Below are 19,542 nucleotides of genomic sequence, written 5' to 3'. Positions count from 1 at the left end.
GAGGTACTTTTTTAAATCACATATTTTTACTTCCACTGATTGTGTTTCCTTGCTGACCTGTGGCAGGGGATTATGAAAGGAAATATTATGAACTTAACTTTCAAAGATAACTACTGAGTCAGACTGCTGAAGGATTTCAGCTGAACATTTTGGCACAGAATGTGGACTCTGGATTCACGAAGCTGGAGCTCTTTAGGATGATGGATAGACTGTTTGAATGTCTGTTATTCAAAAATCCTCTTGATTCTTGTACAATATATAATGTTTGTTGTGCTGTACATAAAAATGCACGATAACAACCCTTTGCATTACCATTTCCAGCTACAACAACTGATTATTGCCATAAAAAAGGCTTTATTTATTATCACTTTGTATGCTTGCTGATTCAATACCAAACTTGTACAAACTTCTGGCTACATTGCTTTTGAAGGTAGCATAACATTTTATAGACTCTAATTTGCCCGTAGGTGTGAAGGACAGAGTGAATGCTTGTCAGCCCTGTGATTGTCTGGGGACCTGTACAGGGTTTACCCCGCTTTTCAGAAATACTGAACATACTGGGCAAGTATTTGCAACCCTGAATAGAATAAGTGGTTACAGGTAATGAATGCATAGCATTTTTTAGCAAGACTGCACTCACACACCACAGAAGGTCAGGCACCTCACTGTACAGTATCTTCCTCTTTAAAGGAAAGCTTTCACATGAAAGCTGGGTTGACATTTGAAAAGCACAACTTGAAAGTTGATATTTTGGGATAGGTCTTAGTTCAAGGCTTGTAAAGTGTGCTGACATTTTTAAGGCTGAGCCTGTAGAGATTCTGAGTGTTTCTCATCTTCTTCTTTTTCATTCTTAATCGTTACAATTTCATGTATAATATGAATTGTTTTCACCAGTAATACAACAAAATCCACTTTGAGGGAAAAGTCATAATGAACAGAACACAGCTTAATTTTAAAATATCAAATTTTCAATGCAAATATGATTTTACAAATGCATTTATTAATAAAGAAAATGATTACCTGCTTGGTCTATTTTGGGGTTTTGGAAATTTGTGGGGAATTGTTAATTGTATAACGGACCATAAAAGTCTCTCTTCATTGACTTGTGTGATGTATAAGAGTACTTGTCTGCCTTTTGGGTTTGCATCTGTCTAACAACTGGAAGTGCTCTGCAATTTTCTGTAATTTTGCTAATTGTTTTACCCTGTTGTTATTCCCTATTCAAAATGCATTATGCGTTAGTGCAAGGGCAACCTCAGCAGCTGGCATAGCCTTTTAGTGTGACTGCAGGTCAATTGTTCTGCAGTCAGAGATGGGGAAGTAACAAAGTACAAATACTTTGTTACTGTACTCAAGGAGATTTTTTAGATATTTTTACTTTACTGATTATTTTTGTGGCAACTTTTTACTTTTACTCCTTTCATTTTAACACCAATATTTGTACTTTCTACTCTTTACATTTAAAAGAATTGGCTTGTTACTTTAGTTTTGTACAAAAGGTTAGCTAGCGCCACACGGAGAAAAAAGTGAGAGCAAAGAAAAACAGACTAGCTTTCCGTCTTAAGTTGAGATCGTGTGGGTGCATCCGTAAGAACTGTAAGTCGCATAACTTATGTTGTCAGTTTATGTAAGCCTGTTATTGTATTGGTCTATAGTTCATGCAAATTTAAAAGTAAGTTAGCTAGTGGTTTTATTTGCGTTCTTCACCTGTTGGCTAGGTTGCACCTGGTTTGGCGATTGTTAAATGTCCTTGCTCACGTTTGTATTTTTGGGTGCATTATTTACATGCTACAGTTACACTGCATTAAGATAATGTAATTAATAGAGTTTGTTATTGTTTGCTAGCATATATTCTTATGCATTGTGTATCGTAGCTTTTACAACGTATTTCTTTGCAGAACCACACACAAACACACAGCCATAGCAGAGCTACCCATGCCCGTGTTTGTACTCTGGCTTAATTATAATAAAATGTCAAAAGTAACTTGATCTGTGAATTATCACAGAATCACAACTGAATTTATATCCCAGTCCAAGCCACATTAATCATATATGGGATGTTTTAGGCCTATTGGCAGACATTCAATAAAAATGTAGCCAATGGCATATAAAGAGACTTTTTCCATGTCCACTGAGGTTTCTCAGCGTGTTCTCTAGTAACATTCATGTGGTCCAGGTAGCGCATGCATAAGAAATGGTTGTCATTCGCAATGCTACTTTTACTTTTATACTTGTAAAATTTCCAAGCCAGTACTTTGTTACTTTTACTTAAGTAAAGTTAAAGTTGAGTTAAATCAGTACATTTACTTTTACCAAATCATTTTAATCTCTGTACATCTGCATGAGTACCGAGTAAGTACGTCTGCCATCTCTGTCCACAGTCATACCACCGGGTGTGGAAAGTGCAATCAGAATTTGCGATCGTGTTACACAATTACAGATAAACATTTCAATATAACAAGGTTTGTGTTTTGTGTGTTTACTGACAGTATTTGATGTTATCTCAGGAAGCAGGATTACTGAGCTGAGCTGACTTGATAATGGCAACAAGTAAAAACGCTTTTTTCCTTCATTCGTTGGGGACGCCCCTTTGAAATGGGCTGTAAATGAACCTTCCCCAGACTCACTCTCAGTCAGTAAGTGAGAAGGGTCTGGTGTCAACCAGGCTATGAAACAAGACTAAATATTACACAAAACAGACATTTAGTGAGTAGCATAAATTGATGGTTTGAAATATTTAATTTTAAGATTTTTGCCTATTAAATTTTTATTTTTGCCATAAAAAAATTACAAAACACTGGCTGTGGAAATAAAGTCATAATTAGCCATTTCTGTCTGGTGGGCAAATTAAATAAAACCTAATAGAAATACTGTTTTCATGGAAATGTTTTTATTAGTTTTAAAAGTTAATTGTGGTGTTCTTCTATGAAAGCAACAATGAATTGATCATACTCTGCATTTTCTCTTGCATTGGGTCCAAAAACTGTTCAAAACACATCAATGAGTGCTAGATTAAACCAATCCAAATTAGACCACATTTTAGGACACTTAGCATGTGGGAACCTTGGGAAACCCAGGGTTTCCAGGTTAGTGACAAAGGTGAATCACAGAAAACACACACACAGTGGTCACACCCACATACTTCCTGCAGCTAGAAATATTCACTAAAGCACCCAATGTGAAATCATCCACTGAAGAAATTGGTCCCCATCAAATATGCTCTTTTCTCCTGTCTGTGTAGCACTTGCTAAAAACTACAGTGCCCAGCTGTATTTTAAATGTACCTTTTTGTGACTTATTTTTTAACATTTTAGTCTTCATGATGGGGACCAATGGGCTAAGAGCAATTATGATAGGAAAGTATCAGGTTTTATTAGAGAGACAGACTGACACATTGTTGATCATTGTAGTATTTTCATGTATTATTTTTGACAGAAATATCTAATTTGTTGAGTGTACACTTACACACTAATTAGTGGGGATGGGAATCATTAGAGGTCTTGCGATACAATATCATCACAATACTTCTGTCATGATATATTATTTTTTCCACCTTTACATTTTTCCCAATTTCAAATGATGTCCCCAAAAGGAAACTTTGTAACTGCCAGCTTTATCTAAAAAGATACATTTCTCTTTTTGTTCATCTCACTTCAATTTTATTGATACAATTTGATTGTCAAGCAGACAAACTAACCAACACAATTTACTTGGCATCTGTTTTCCAATACAGTATTGCCATTGAAAACATCGCAATACTATGCTGTATCATTTCCCCCCCCCACCCCTACTAATCAGAGACTTTTTTGCTGGTGCCAGGTTACTAATCTCTCTGGGGTTTGGATTTCTTTTGCTCACAAAATGTCTCCACTGCCATTTTCCAGTGCAAAGACTGGAGAAGTGTAGCTGATAGGATAGTGACAACCCTGCCATTTGACAGAAATAAAAGGAAACGGACAGAGTGAGATTGTATCATTTGATGTTATTTAGCAGAGATGATGGATGCAGTGTAGGAGGATACAAGGTTGTACTTTTACTAGAGTAGCTGGCTGAAGTGCGCTCATCACAGAATAAAGACAATTCCCTACCTTTACCTCTACAACCACATGGCCCTCTTGAGTGCCTTTCAGTCTGTGAGATGCAATATGTGTTAAATAATCAGGTCTTTGTTCTCTGAAAGTGTTTGTTTGTGTGTGTGTGTGTGTGTGTGTGTGTGTGTGTGTGTGTGTGTGTGTGTGTGTGTGTGTGTGTGTGTGTGTGTGTGTGTGTGTGTGTGTGTGTGTGTGTGTGCGTGCGTGCGTGCGTGTGTGTGTGTACTGAATCAGTTAAGGGCCTGTTGCCAGCATCCTTGATTTGCAATTTGCATTGGCCCTGATGTCTGTACATTTAAACAGAAATTAGCATTTGCATATAAATCCAAAATACACAAATAACAATGCATTTCTACTGCATACTAAGTGGTCCTTGTTTGTCTTGTGTTATCCAATCTTGAGTTGTCTTTCTCCATAGAAAACCTGCGACAAGACCCGACAGTTTTGCTTCTTAAACATCTTAGTAGTGAATCATTATCTCATGTCCATGACTGCCCTCTCGAAAAGCTGAAATTTACAATTTCTAGATGACAGTTATGCACGGATGAATAAAGAAAACGTCCAAGACAAAAAAGAACATTGTTCAAGGTTTGTATTATCTGTTACCAAGGCTAGGATTATCCTTCAAACATGTTATACATAGTCTATGCATATTTGACTATATAATATAAACTACTATATAAACTTCCGATTACACGTGTATAATAACCATCATCACTACAGCATGTTTTATATTGTACTTTTATATTCTACTACTTCACAGAAAAATGCAACATATTGACATGACTTCATGCACTCTTCAAACCTTAGTTTAGTGACCCAAGTTGTCCGTCTATGCACTTACATCATAGGGAGAGGTCTCTTCTTTACAACAGTAAACTAAAGAACTGTGTCCATTAACCTGCTCTGGTGTAAAAATTCTGCTTTCATTGGCGGACCAGCTTTGTGAATCTTGTACACGCAACTGTAAGGACATGTTATTCACAATTTAAATACACAACTGTTCGACTTCACAGATAAATGAGATTGGGTAACTCCGGAAATAAACAGCCCCATGCTAGAGATCATTTAAACCCACAAAGAGCTCTTTAAATCACATATTTTCTAAGAGTCTATTATGGCTCAAAACCAGTGGTGATTAACAGAGGATTTGCCGTCACCAGATCAATACCTCCAGCTTTCACTACAGGACATGCATTAATGGGAATACATTTGTGAATATAGATGGGTTTGACTCCATGCTTGCACATAAGTAATTACCAGCACAGAGGAAGTCCTTTTGTCACTGTAAAGCACCGAAAAGAGATTGGACCTTTACCGAAGACATACTGTACATGTAAAAAGGGACTGTAATTCCCATCAATCCAATTAAATGACACCAAAAACAAACATTACTTCTCTTTAATTGGGTGGCAGTTTCATTTTCAATGTTCACTCAAACAAACCTATTTGTTTAGAAATACACCCTTAATAAAAACACACCTGCACCAAATTCTTATGTTTATCGCTTGTGGTAAAGTGGCAATTCCTTCATTCCTTCACTTTGATGCATCTTGCAGTGGAAGGGAAAGAACATGCTGCTCTTCATTCGTCTGAGAAATTATTATTTAAAGTCTGATTTCATCTGTGAAGACTCCCTCCCATGTGAGCTGCACAGAGGATGTCAAATAGAGTCGAGCAGTCTTCATCATTGAAAGAGTGCGACGAGTCAATATATGAAAGGAGGACCAATAACAGCCGAGGCGAGTGATCAGAATTAAGTTTTGATGACCTCAAGTGAGGACAGAAACTAGATGTATTGCTGTAAAATCATATGCAAGCACACAAATGTGCTGTGAAAGTCTAAACAGCTAAAAGCTATTTCTTCATGTCTCTTTCAGGCTCTAGATTAACCGTGCCAATCCTCCCTCCCTCTCCTTACTTTTTTCCTCCTTCCTAAATTTGCTTGAGTCCTCTGTCTCTCTCTGGTCAGAGGATGCTGACCCTCTCGGTGAGGCCTTGCACATCTGCATCCTCCCCACCCTCCTCATCGTCGGAGGCCGGTGCAGGAGGGGGAGGAACAAGGTGAGCGGGGTAAGGAAGAGTATGTTCACGGGCAAACATTTGCCAGCGGCTGTCATCACTCTCATGGGTTATGTAACGGCCACCGAGTTTAGTCTCCAGCTCCCGCAGATCCAACCACGTCTGATAGTCCTGAGAAACGGGAAGAAGCACAGAGATGAAATTTCAGTTTCAGGAACCTTGAAATTAGATTCATGTTAAATAGGCTTTTTATGTGTTTATAGCACATCTTCCAGTAATCACTTTAGCCTGTGTGTGTCTGTGTGTGTGTGTGTCTGTGTAAGGACTTGAATGACCCTAGACTGGTGTAATTACTTCTGAGAAAATGATACACTTTTGTCATTACTTGTTTCTGCAAGCCATCATTGCAGTAAATTGTCAACCATCATCATTATTAAATGTCAGCAGGATCAATGATTCATTCATAGCGTTCACGTTGAATCAGACTTTACAAAGTGCTTCACAATTCAGGATGAAACAATTGTACAGGGAGAATTCAAATTAAAAGAATGATGAGATTCTTCACTCATAATTTAAAATGAACGTGCCTTTAAATGAGTTTTGAATGAATATTACAATAACAGAAGCAGTGAATTTGGCAAACAACCTAAAAAAAATGTTTTTTTAAAATATATATTCAATCTCCTCATGAAATCACTGCCAGCTCTCTCAGCTGAAACAATGCGTGCGACTGGTCAGAAGCATGCGCGAGGTGTGCTGAGTCTCATGGTACACTCTTTGTTCATAATACCAGTTAATGTGTGGGGAAAAGCATACGCATGGTTTTTGTTTATTGTGCATTTATTCATCAGGCCCCTGGTGTTGTATCTGCCATTTTCTGTAAAGGCCACAGATTGTGTTGAGGGGTTTGCAAAAGAAAAAAAAAAGAAGACAAAGAAGTAAAATTATTGTAAGGTACTGCTCTGCACAGAAGTTATGGTCGGTCACCATGTCACTGTACTTTGAGTACTTTGAATTAGGGATTAATGGTTGTACTGCAAGTGTGATTAAAAAAAGTATCCGACGGACTTTAAACCATGTATTACACAGTGTGCGTGTTTGCGGGAAAGTAGTTTCTTTATGCTACCTGTAGGTAAACATGGCTGAGACTCTTGTCCACGCTGTAGCGTTTCCTCATCTTCACTTGCAGCAGGTTGTTGATCAAGTCGGTTGCTGGAAACAAAAGTATATAGATCTGTTAATAAATCTTAACTGACTACATTAAAAAACTCTAAAATATTATGCCTTGGTATTTGAGCTTTATCTGAACAATTCTATCTCTGCATGTAGTTGTAGTAGTAATGCAATGCAATGTACAGGAACCAGGTTTAAGATTACTATTACCATGATATAGAAGGAAACCAAGTTCCCGTAATAAGTGGCTTATCACGGGTCAAAGCATGATTACATAATGAATTGTGAAATTTAAAGGTTTTAACTTGTAATGGCTTGTCCTGCTTTGACAGTTCATGGGAACCTTCCTTATATACACTCAGAGGTGTTAATTCAACTGTATGGTCATTCTGGAGGATGTAGTATGTGGTGTTGTTTAACTGTAATGCATTATACAGAGAGGTGTTTCTGTTAGTTGGCCTACCCTCATTACTATAAACGGGTAGGACTACATTTTAGGATCACCTCTTTGCATAACTCAATACAATTCAACAGCACCACCAACTACGCCCTCCAAAATGATCACACAGTTGATTCAACATTTCACTAAAACAGTATCAAGAAATACTCAACATGATGACCTTCATGGAGGAAGGACGTATTAGACTGCATTAGCTTTAGCTAGGTGTACCTAATAAACTGGCAACTGAGTGCATAACTAGGTGTGCCAAACTATTTCTTTTGTCTCTCCCCCCTTTGTGTTTACCATCACTGGAGATCTGTTTCCAGGGGTTGGGAGGGTACATGAAGGCTGCGTTGTGGATCTGGTCGTTGATATCTTCGTCCTCATTAAAGGGGAATGTCCCACTCAGGCTGACATACATGATGACACCGACCGACCACATGTCCAGGGAGCGGTTGTAGCCCTGGTTCAGCAGAACCTCCGGGGCCAGGTAGGCCGGAGTGCCGACCACCGAGCGACGGAAAGACTTCTCGCCGATGATACGGGCAAAACCAAAGTCACACAACTTCACCTGAGAGAAGGAGACAGTGAGGAACATTAGACAAGGAGTCAGGTTGCCATTTGATGAATAAATAGAGAATTGATAAAATGGCAGAGAAGCAAAGACCTTTTTCACAGCAGACATGTTGACATGTCATAGCAGGAAAAGCACAGGTGTTTTCAAACCCATTAATTATGGCTGCATTCCACTTAGGAGAGGCCCTGGTATTGTGCATGCTGACTTCCTGAAATAGGTTCCTGGGACATTTGATAGAATTGAGCCATCATTACGGTAATTAATTTCAGCTGTGCTTTTCCTACTATGACAAGCCAAAATGTCTGCTATGAAAAAGGTCCATTGCTTTGGCAAGTGCTTTGTGGGTACTCATAACAGTGTGAAAATCATAATTTCCGCAGAATGAGAATGGGTTTTAGTGCGTGTACTGTGTGTGTATTTGTGTGTATTTGTGTATACCTGGGGAAAGGGATCCGCAGAAGCAAGCAGCACATTCTCAGGTTTCAGATCACAGTGAACTATGTTCTTAAAGTGTAGATGTCTCAGAGCTGCAAGAATCTGCAAATACATACACACAACCACAAAAACCGGATAGGAATTTTGATGAAACAAATACTTAGTCTTTTCTCACTTAAAAGACACAATAACCCATTAAATATGCATCAAGACGTTAGACTGGCAGAGCACAAAGAGTCTGCAAAATGACACAAGGATGTCATTGCCAGTAGCTGACACACGCACGTGAACTTCAACAACACTTGCATAATTGCATATGTCTACTGATTCACACTACCGATGCATCTTTGTTGGGGTGCATACACACCTGTGTGATGAGGAACTTAGTGAGCCTCTCAGGCAATCTGCCTTTCTCACTGGACAGAATCATCTCCAGCATGTCACCATGTAGCTTCTCCATCACCACAAACACTTTCTCTGGGGTCTCAAACATACACTCCAGGTTCACAATGCCCAGGTGACGTAAACTCTGAGAGAGGGACCAGAAAAAAAAGAGGAGAAAGGAGATTTAAGATTATATGTAAATTCTGGATTCGTATGAAAAAGACAGGCAGGATAAAATAGCAAGCAAAAAAGTAAAGAGCAGTGAAAGAGCAGTAAACAGACAGAGTGAGTTTTGAAAGAGCAAATTAACTGTCAGCTTCAGTTTTCAAGAAAGGCATAATTATATGATTCAGAGGGGCATCATTTAGAAAAATTCATTTGAAAGGTTTTGAATGTGGCAGTCTTTTTTATCTGACAGGCCAAGTGAGTAACTATAGAGCTGAAGGGTAAGTCAGGCCTTTTAGTGACAGAGTCATAAACACGGTTAGACAGCAAATAGAATAGTTGAAACTCTGTGTCCATCTGCTGGTGAACAATGAAAATTAAAGCATGCATATGTTTCTAAATCATTACACAGACAGGCTGAACAACAAAACATGTAATTATTTCCAACATAAACATACGGTAAGAAAAAAATACAGAATAACACAACACCCGTGACCCGATACCGGATAAGCGGTTGGATGGATGGATGGATGGATGGATGGATAACACTACATGACTATTGATTAAATCCTGAACTGAACAAACAAATATGAATTCTTCACCTTTATTCCTCCTCAAACAAACAAGTTGTTTTAAACAACTTAAATATTTACCCATAGAAATTTATTTTTAAATGTACAATCATTTATTAATCTCTACATTTTAGAGCCTTTTAACTCAAACAGTTATTGTTGGTTTAGTAGGTTGGCTTACAATTCTCCAGGCTTTTGAAGTATAAAATATCAATTTTAATTCTCTTATATCTCTATATTGTAACTGAAATATGAAAAGATAGGCGTAGAGTATAAAGTGAATGATGAAGCCTAATATTCTTAAATACTGCAATTGATTGATAAATCATGTTCCCAAAAGGCAATTCAATTAGTAGAATAATTAATGCAAATATCATCCACAAGATAAGTATTACAAATGACTGTGGACGATCTTAAATCCTTTCTTATAAGAAATTTCATATAATGATTCATCACTAGGAAAATGGTCTGCACCTGTAGAAGGCAGCTATCAGATAACTTTATAGATAGCAATCTTTATAGATGACAATCTGGCTGTCAATCTTGTTAAACCACACAGCCCAGGCTAATGTTTCCTAAATCTCAGTGCTTTCATACTATTATCCTTTTAAAAATTGTCCGTTTTAAATAAGTCAATAGAGGAAACTTGTGTATGCACTTCCTTTTAGAAATGGTTCCTAAAGGTCCCATATTGTGTTTATTCTCAGGTGCATTGCCTGTATGTGGGGTTTCTAGTAGAACATGTTTACATGCTTTGATATTTAAAATAATAAATGTTTTTCACAAACGGTCTGTCTGACTATACATTCTCACACTGTCATTTCAGTGCCCGTCTCTCTAAAGCCCCCCTTCTAAAAAAAAAAAATAGTCTGCCCTGATTGGTCAGTGTTTTGAGGACTTGTGCATCTAAGTTCCCAGAGTCTTTTCACCACCGTTGGAGCCTGGGATTGACTGTACCGACACTGCAGCAACAGTTTCTACTTAAACATAGTAAAGGCATTTACATTACATTATTTATTATTTGACCTTACAGCCATATGGAAGGCCTGACGTGTGAACGGGTGAATGAGAGGCAAATAACCCTAACCCTAAAAGGTGCTCTATAAATGTAGTCCAAGCAGGCTAGATGTCACAGTCGTGTTTATTTAATACAAACCTTTTCAATGTCACAATGAACACCACTATTGGACTAACTGTCAGCATTTTTAATCTATGTTCCAATATAAGTAACGACACCAATATCCAGTATATAGCAGAGCACAGTGTAAGCATATGTATATGTCGGATAGCCATTTGCAGCTGCAGAGAAACGTATGTGTGTGTTTACCTGCAGTATGGCCACCTCGTTCCTCAGCTGGCTCTCCTGCTTGGTGGGAAAGCGAAGCTTGTCAATGACTTTGACAGCAACGTCCCTCCCAGTCTTCCTGTGCTTTCCTGATGAAGAAATGCAGTTTTAGTAATAGATATGGTTGTAAACTATGTCACACACTGTATATTGGGCCCTGTACTTAAAATAACACTCTATTGATGTAACATTGCACCATTACAACATTGTCGGACTCAAATTGAGTGAAATCGGTTCCCTTTGAAGACACGTCTACTCACAAATGCATCAATATTATTCATGTTTTAAGAGGTTTATTATGTATTGTCTAGTACCTTTTGACACCATTATTATACGCCGTTATGACCAATTAATTTCCTTCACAAAATACAGCAATCTAGAGCTCAATGATCATCACTGGACAAAGATCGGCATACCTCCATACACAACTCCAAATTGCCCAGATCCCAGCACTTCATCAGCAAATATCTGGTACACTGTACCAATATCCTGCAGGAAAGCAATATTTCACACATTCGTCAGCATCTTCCATGTTAAATTAATTTAAAGATTGAAGAAAATATCTCAAACTTGACAAAAAGTCATACCACATTCTCTTGGATTTGACTGTTGGACACAGATATGCTGATTGAAGCTTGTCCTAAAAATACAGAACCAGGAACAACATAAAGGTTATACAGAATTGTGAGTTGTTAACTGTGTATTATTTATTAAACACAACTTGTCAACTACTAATCCCTTATGTGTAGTGTAGGGTATTGTCTCTCACACTTAAAATAAAATAAAAACTTTGCTCAACCTCACCATGAGGTATTAACGTTTTGAAAGAACAGCTTAGCTTACTGGAAGAGTCTGCTCTTTATTTGACCTCCATCAGGGCAGACTCGCCCAGTTAGTCAGTGAGAGTTGGCAAGTTGTTTTTCCACTTTTGGTCTATTGTTTCTTGAGCAAGCAGTTGGCCCGTAATGGAACACGATGCAACAGCACACATGTTTTTGGGCATGTTAAACTGACATTCCCATCCATAAATCTCAAACTACAATGTGCCAGTTAGTAAATACATCAAACCAAAAATGCACCAGCAGCAATTGGCTGCTATCTACTTACTGTGAGTTGTGTTCCCCTCAGCTGGTGGTGCGTCCTGAAAGATGACTGGCATGAGGGCCTGGCGAATGGCGCTCTCCCAAGCCTTGGCCACCTCACGCCCAATGCCGCTGTTGGGAGCTACTTGGCTGGGGGAGGGAGGGGTCGGGGGGAGAGTCTGGGGGTTGCTGGGGGAAAGAGGGGGGAGAGTGTTGGGGTCCTCCCCTACAAAGTAGCACATAGTGCCCGTGATAAGCTCGAAGCAGTGAGGATTTGTGCCTGGGGGGACGAGAGTGAAGTTGCTAGCAGGGCGCACCTCCAGGATCTCAGACAGAGGGATATCCTGCAAGAGGATGGGCAAGTGAGGTTGCACACTTCAAATACATGACCTGAGATCATAGCTTTTCATGGAGTAAACTTTATTTACCTTGTAGTATTTGTTGGTGGTGTTGTTCTGGAAAAGGATAATGCACTTACAGTCCAGACGCCAGTAGTGCCTTTTCCTCTGTTGGGGGTTGGAGTAGGGCGGGATGGGGTTAATGAAGGTAGGACATTGGGGGATGGTGGTGGAGCAGAGAGGACAAAGGTAAGGGATTGGGTACGCATCATGGGCATAGTTAAGGGATCAATTGTAAAAGCATTTCAAGTTCGGCGTTGATGTCCAGAAGAAGAGGAGAGTAGCCAGATGAGAAGAAGGATGAGCAGGAGCACAAGCTGCAAGAAGAGAAGGTGAAAACCGAGAGAAAAGAGAAAGGAGACAAAAGAGAAAAAAGAAAGAAAATGAGCCAGAATTAATGTTAATTAAGCCAGAAAGGAAAAATTGAAAAGCAAGACTTGAGAGGCAGCTAGGTTTCTCTGAGATAAGAGAAAACATTAGGAGATATAAAAGGCAGAAAATTGCCATTTGGCTTGAATTCACTTCAAATTTGCTGAGTGCTACTATGCTTACAGGGGGACTCAGGCTCACCATCAATCTTCAACTATTTTCTCTTGCAAACACATACAGGTACACACACGCACGCACGCTCACATGCGCACACAGATATAAAAGAAAAAGGAAGCAATAACTTGCATAAAGCCAAATGATCAAGGTTGAAATTGTTGAGAGAGGAGATGGTGGATGGAGGAAATGAACAATAAGGCCCTTTATGTCTCTGAGTGAGTGGAAAATAAACAAAACAAACTTGCATCTACAATAAAATGTCTGTTCATCCCCTACAACAACAACAAAGATCATTTTCAGGAAAATGGTCTAGATACCCAAAGAGAGAGAAGCAGGGGAATTATGAATTATGTTTCTACCAGTGTGTCCTTATTGCTGTAGTGAACCACCCATCCTTCCTTGATAGCCGTACTGGATCGACGGGTTGTCTGTCTTACCGACTGCACCACCCTCATTAAAGGGATGTAAACACTAGAAGAAGGACAGAACTCAGTAGGTAACGTGTGTTTTATCTTCCATTATAACTTATAATTGCTTTTCTCCAAATGTCTTCCTCATACCTCTGGTCTCCGCTGGTTCCGTCCTGGTTGTTGTCAGGAGAAAAGGACCCAGGGATACTGCAGGCCTCGTCTGAGTCATCCATTGAAGACTTGTCGGAAGCATCGTAGTCACTGCTGTAGTCCATGGGCACCTCAGGGTCAGCACTGGGACTCAACATGTCTGGGGAGAAAGAAGCAGAGGGGGGGGGGGGGGGGGGGGGGGGGGGGGGGGGGGGGGGGGGGGGGGGGGGGGGGGGGGGGGGGGGGGGGGGGTTGAGTGGAACTTGATTTAAAGTGACTGTGTTTTAAATGCTGTGAAAATAATAATACTACTTGGTACTGCTATGACTACAACTAAGACCTTTATTAGAGGACTACAGCTTTACATGCATCAAATCAGAGTAGCGGTAATACTTACCGCTGTTACTTCTGTTGTCTGAGAAGATAAAAACATTAGTGCCAGTGAGTTTCAGTCTTGTTAGATAATGTATTATATCATGTATGGTTATTAGAGTAACTTAGTTGTGACAATGGATAAATGCAGATGAGAAATCAATATTTTTGTATCAAATCCATGCAGGGTTAATATATTCATAGGGACATATATTACTATAATCCCTCACCTCCAATGGTCTCCCCGAGGCAGTCATTAGGAACCTTGTACACACAGCGTTTGTGGCAGTTAAACTTGCAATCTGAGAGGAATAAAACACACATTCTGATGCTTACATGTAATCCGATTAGATTTGGCTTTTATTCTGCATCAACCTCACCATCCAGAAATAGGTCTCTCTATTTGTCTGTACTCACCCTTGCACTGTAGGCCCTGCCTAAACAGTCCTCGGAGAAGCCGCTTGCAGTACTGGCACACCGTCGGTCGTGTGTATGAGTGGACAGCAAACGTGTGGGGCACCTTCACCTTGCTCATCAGGATCTTGTCCAAATGAACTGGTCGGCCCGTGTAGAAGCGCCGGGCGTCACTTGGAGTCCGTGGCTGGCAGAATTGAGAGGAAACAAAGATTATCAATTTAACTGTGTGGGTAAGGTAAAATGTAAGAACACCATTATCCACATTTGGCAGCAAGGTTAATTACTACCGAACAAATCAATTACTAAAGCATACATTTATTAAGAAAATGATGTACCCTTAATCCTGCAATAATTGATTGTTGTTACTTGGGTGCAGAGGAAAGAAGTTATGAACAAAATGCTGACACATTATTACCTATGGTGAACCTATTAGCAAACAGCTAACTACATCCAGAAGATACAGGGTAATATTATTAGTAATTTGGAAAATCAAGTGTAATGAACATTTTAGTCTCTTTTAGTTTGTTTTTTTATCTCTGCCAGCGTCTAAGGGAAATATCTTACACTTCATTTTGATCGTAATATTTTGTATTTTTATTTGCATTCTTTTGCATGTTTGTGTGCTGCTGTGCATCCCTGTGTGTGTAACAAGCTTAGTGTGTGTTTGTGTGTGTGCTGCACACAAGCCTAGGCGTATTTTACATTTACTTTAGACCAGGTTTTTGTTAGTCGGTGGCGCTTTATGCTGCCCGCAAGATAGCAATATGCTGAGAATTCACCTGACTACAACTCCGTGTAAGACCACGCCTATGGGTGGAAAGATGGGTGCAGGTGCATTTGCTATAAATGTTGTCTTAAAATGGCAAAGACACTTGCGACGGGCTTTGCCTCGAGCATTATAGCTGCTAAATGCTTCATTATGTTCACCACATAGTCGCTAACTGTGTCTGTCTGCTGTTTGGTGCTCAGCAGGTCGTATACAGTGTTGTTTTTAGAACTGCCTTCAGCAGCTTAAGACCACAGTATGAGAGGAGTAAGAATGAACCAAAACAGTAAAATTGCAGGCTGAACAGCAAACCAATTAGCTGTAAACTCACTATAAAGCTTGTAAAGCCAAGGGGAGCTGCAGACTCAAGTTATAATTCTGTAGAGGTTCAATAAGAGCAACCTCTGTATAAAAATATTGATTATAGTTACTTTAAACTTATATTTCCTCTCTAGCTAAATTGTTTCCTTTCTCTTCTGAAATTGGAGTGGACTTATAGGGGAAATCAATCAGCAATCACATTGAGTATTGTTGCCTTGATTTACTAAAAGGTGTGTACCCAAATTGCAATGATTATACCGCTTCTGCAGTCAGTTTTGGTTTGATTCTGCATTGGTTTGCACCTTATATGCCTTTGGTAGAAAAAAGTTCCAATGTAAATTGTTCAGACAGGACATTGTTTCTGGAAAATTGCTAGTGCCATCCCAAATGTTAGGAAATGTTTTCATGTGTCAGTCTCACCTTAAACTTTTGAAATCTGTGACTAAACTGGGTTAAAGTAAGTTTACATAATTTGTGACATCAGCTCAAAGCTGTTTGACCTGACTAGAGTGTGCATGAATCCACCAATACCATTTGTGTGTGTGAGCGGATGAGGCTGGCGTCCTCTGTGCACGTGGAGGCTGTCCCTACACTGTACACTGAGTCAGTGGTGGAGAGACGCAGGGACTGGCTGCTGCTCAGCGAGGTGGTGGACAGACGCCGTTTCCGAGCTCCACTGCAGTTGTTTGGGATGTTGAATGCACAGCGCTTGTGGTAGTTTAGTCCACATCCTGCAGGGGGCGGCATATATTTTGAAAAAAGCAGGGAGGTGAGTGGAGGAGATGGAGAATGTGTGGTGAGGGTTACAATTCATTTCTCAGAGAAAATTTGGAGACCACCTCATCTTTTCTTATTCACACTTTATCTCCCAATTTTCCTCACCGTCACACTTGAGCCCTTGTCTGACCAGTCCGAACAGCATCTCTCCACAGTGATCACAGAAGGCTGGGGCCCGGTATGAGTGCACGTTGAGTGCATGAGGCCGAATTTGGAAATCTTCAAACGTGGCTGCCGCTAAAAGAGATAAGAGGCGTAGAGTGTGGTCACAATGGCTGTCAAGATAAAATCAGACTACTTACTAGGCAGTATAAAAAATAACTGAATGGATAAAATGGAAACAACATGGAAAATTTGATGGGTTTTCTTCTTAACAGGGGAGGATTAGAGATCAAAACGATGACTGAACAGATTAGGACAGTGTTAGATATTGCCTGTAGTAAAATTAGCAGATAAGCACTGATTACAAGAGTCGGGATGGATATTACAGTAATGAAAGGAAGATAGCAGAGGAAAGAAGAATGAAGCTCACTTACATTTTGATATGGTTATCTTGTTCACTAATGGCACAAGATAGCCATTTTTAAAGAGGAGAGAAAATAACTGGTTACTTGCCAGAGAGCACCACCTCCACCAGATCTCCCTCCTGAATGTCACTGGTAGCTTTAACCAGTTGCAGGATGTTGTTGGTAGTCGTGTCATGCTTGAACAGCAAAATCTTGTCATAAATGCCATAGAAGCCGCACTCTGGGAACTAGAGAAGAAAACACATAATGGAAATGCAGGTTAGGAGAATCAACTGCAGAAAAGGCCGAATTTTGAATAGCCTCCCAAAGAGATTTGTTGGAATACTTGTAGTTACATTTCATATAATACAATAAAGGGCTTTGTATTAGATATCCACAACAAAAGCTTTTATGAGTGGATGTTTGTGCTGCAGGTGTTCCAGTCAAATCAGCAGTCCAGTGAGCTCTTCTTAGTGACAGAAAAACAAAATGCTGCAGTTCAAATAAAATCACAAGCGAGACAATATTCAGTCAGAACCAACCTGTAACTGCAGAAAACAAGCAGTGCTATGACATGACATTTTCTATGATGATATTCATTTCACATGTTTGTATATATATTTTTTCTAAATATTGGCTATGTACTTAAGGTTTGAACTAAATATGTACAATATAGCATGCAGCTTTAAGAGAAGACAAAATATATAAAAAGAAAAACATGTTGGTGTTTTGATGCACATGGAGAAACATGCAACATCCCACTTTTCAATAAATCATTTTCACACTGAGAATATTGTTATAAACGGTGAAAATAAAATACAAAATATAAGACTATTTCAAAATTGATCACTTTAACCCATGCAAAGACAGAGCATTACAGTAAATGACCAGTACCTTAGACCTCGTCTTTAATAACTGTGCCACAAGTAGACAATCTACTCTATCAATGCCTTAGTCCTTCTTTAGGTGCAATGCATATTTACTTCATAATATAGACTAAACTATACCAAACATCCTCAACAGTCATTGCTCTGCCATTAACAATAACCTGCTTCAATATTTGCTGTAACATTTGGAAACAATGCAGTGTAAACATGGTTCATGTGCAATGTACAACATGTGCATTACAAGAATGTCTATGTGTTTTCAAACATAGGCTGTTACTGTATGTCCTAGACTAATTAAATCATACCCTGCTATGTAAAGCCACTGGAATATATATCAGCCAACACAAACAACCACACACTGATATACAAGAACCACTGGCTTAATCCCACAAATCAACAGCTTCATCAATGTGGAAAGCAAGACAAAGGAGATCCTATCTTCCTAATAGTAGCACACACACACACACACACACACACACACACACACACGTCCATGAAGCTCCTCCAAAGATATGAGAGGAGAGTGTCACTCAGAAATCAACAGAGCAAAGAAAGCTGTCATAGGGAAACCCTGCTCTCCTGAATAGTTAATACTGGTTCGCTTCAGTGGCCACACCACACAGGACACCACTGCCCCACACACACATACACACACATATGCACACACACACGCACAGACGCACACAGCCATTGACATAATGTATTCCCTAGCCCCTTCCCCTAACCTTAACCATCACAACTAAATGCCTAACCTTAACCCTTACCCTCAACATAACCTAATTCTGACCCTAATCCTAAAATCAAGTCTTAACCCCCCTTTAAAGTTGTGGGGTCCAGCATTTTGGTCCCACAAAGCTGTCGGGACCCCACAAGTATACTGAACTCCCAGTTTTTGGACCCTACGAATAAAGTTAAACAAGAACACACACACACACGCCACACCTCCCCTTTTTTCTTGTTGTTGTTTTTCTCAAAGGGGAGTTGAGATTCGCCATCTGGCCATGGCTCTAACAACTTACAGGAAAGGGAACCCTGGTCTCCACCTTGGAACCACACAATGACACACATACACCTCCCCACTTAGCAACAGACACACCCTCCTTACAAACAGCAACACACACACCCTCTCTTCTCCCCATTTCCCTTCTTTTCTCCTAAATACACACATATGCACACTAGCCTCCCTCAGTTTCCTACCAGGGACTCCACATCACCACGTCTGAAATCCAGGCCTGGTTTGTACTGCTGTCAAGCTGCACAGTGAGGCCCCCATCCCAGCGAGCAAGCTACTGCTACTGACCTCACAGACAACTACAAGACACCAAAAGCACACTGATTCCTTTTATTTCCAAAATCTGCAAAAGATCTAAACCTGTTTAACAAACATTACATCCAAAGAACAAATCATAGACACATGGTTACACCCAAAAAACCCATAATAACAAGGTAAAGAGGTGTGAAAGAAAAACCATGTAGTTCAACCACTTTAATACCACTCTGTTTGTTAAGCACACGTATTATGCAAAGTTGATTCACAAACATGGAAAAGAAAAACCCTGTAGCATGATTACGCACGGTAGAAGAGGGCAGAATTAAATAGAACAAAAATAGTTTTCTTTGAATTATTTAACTTCAGTCTTGTATCTGTTAGTAATTTACCCCAAAACATTTATCCTTTGTACAGAATTTTCAATAGCTTAGCTT

The 19,542-nt window shown here is 39.6% G+C and overlaps 1 protein-coding gene across 2 annotated transcripts in view; it reads right to left on the bottom strand.

Annotated features, from left to right (window-relative positions):
* Positions 1 to 4,669: 4,669 nt before the first annotated feature.
* Positions 4,670 to 19,542, bottom strand: part of prkd2 (protein kinase D2) — a 36,332-nt gene continuing 21,459 nt past the window's right edge. For both annotated transcript variants that reach the window (XM_034867898.1, XM_034867899.1), the window contains exons 3-20: positions 17,061 to 17,199; positions 16,551 to 16,682; positions 16,200 to 16,399; positions 14,582 to 14,765; positions 14,395 to 14,466; positions 14,190 to 14,207; positions 13,793 to 13,952; positions 13,592 to 13,703; positions 12,717 to 12,794; positions 12,314 to 12,632; positions 11,794 to 11,846; positions 11,623 to 11,695; positions 11,189 to 11,295; positions 9,108 to 9,269; positions 8,744 to 8,842; positions 8,032 to 8,299; positions 7,240 to 7,325; positions 4,670 to 6,284 (exon numbers count right to left, since the gene is read on the bottom strand). In XM_034867898.1, coding sequence (XP_034723789.1) covers positions 6,060 to 6,284; positions 7,240 to 7,325; positions 8,032 to 8,299; positions 8,744 to 8,842; positions 9,108 to 9,269; positions 11,189 to 11,295; positions 11,623 to 11,695; positions 11,794 to 11,846; positions 12,314 to 12,632; positions 12,717 to 12,794; positions 13,592 to 13,703; positions 13,793 to 13,952; positions 14,190 to 14,207; positions 14,395 to 14,466; positions 14,582 to 14,765; positions 16,200 to 16,399; positions 16,551 to 16,682; positions 17,061 to 17,199 — 2,487 coding nt within the window. In that variant the 3' untranslated portion in view covers positions 4,670 to 6,059. The remainder of the gene's footprint in view (positions 6,285 to 7,239; positions 7,326 to 8,031; positions 8,300 to 8,743; positions 8,843 to 9,107; positions 9,270 to 11,188; positions 11,296 to 11,622; positions 11,696 to 11,793; positions 11,847 to 12,313; positions 12,633 to 12,716; positions 12,795 to 13,591; positions 13,704 to 13,792; positions 13,953 to 14,189; positions 14,208 to 14,394; positions 14,467 to 14,581; positions 14,766 to 16,199; positions 16,400 to 16,550; positions 16,683 to 17,060; positions 17,200 to 19,542) is intronic.

The sequence above is a fragment of the Etheostoma cragini genome, chromosome 3, assembly GCF_013103735.1.
Source record: "Etheostoma cragini isolate CJK2018 chromosome 3, CSU_Ecrag_1.0, whole genome shotgun sequence".
NCBI lineage: Eukaryota > Metazoa > Chordata > Actinopteri > Perciformes > Percidae > Etheostoma > Etheostoma cragini.
Note: the sequence above shows the minus strand (reverse complement) of the source record. Positions and strands in the feature narration are given on the sequence as shown.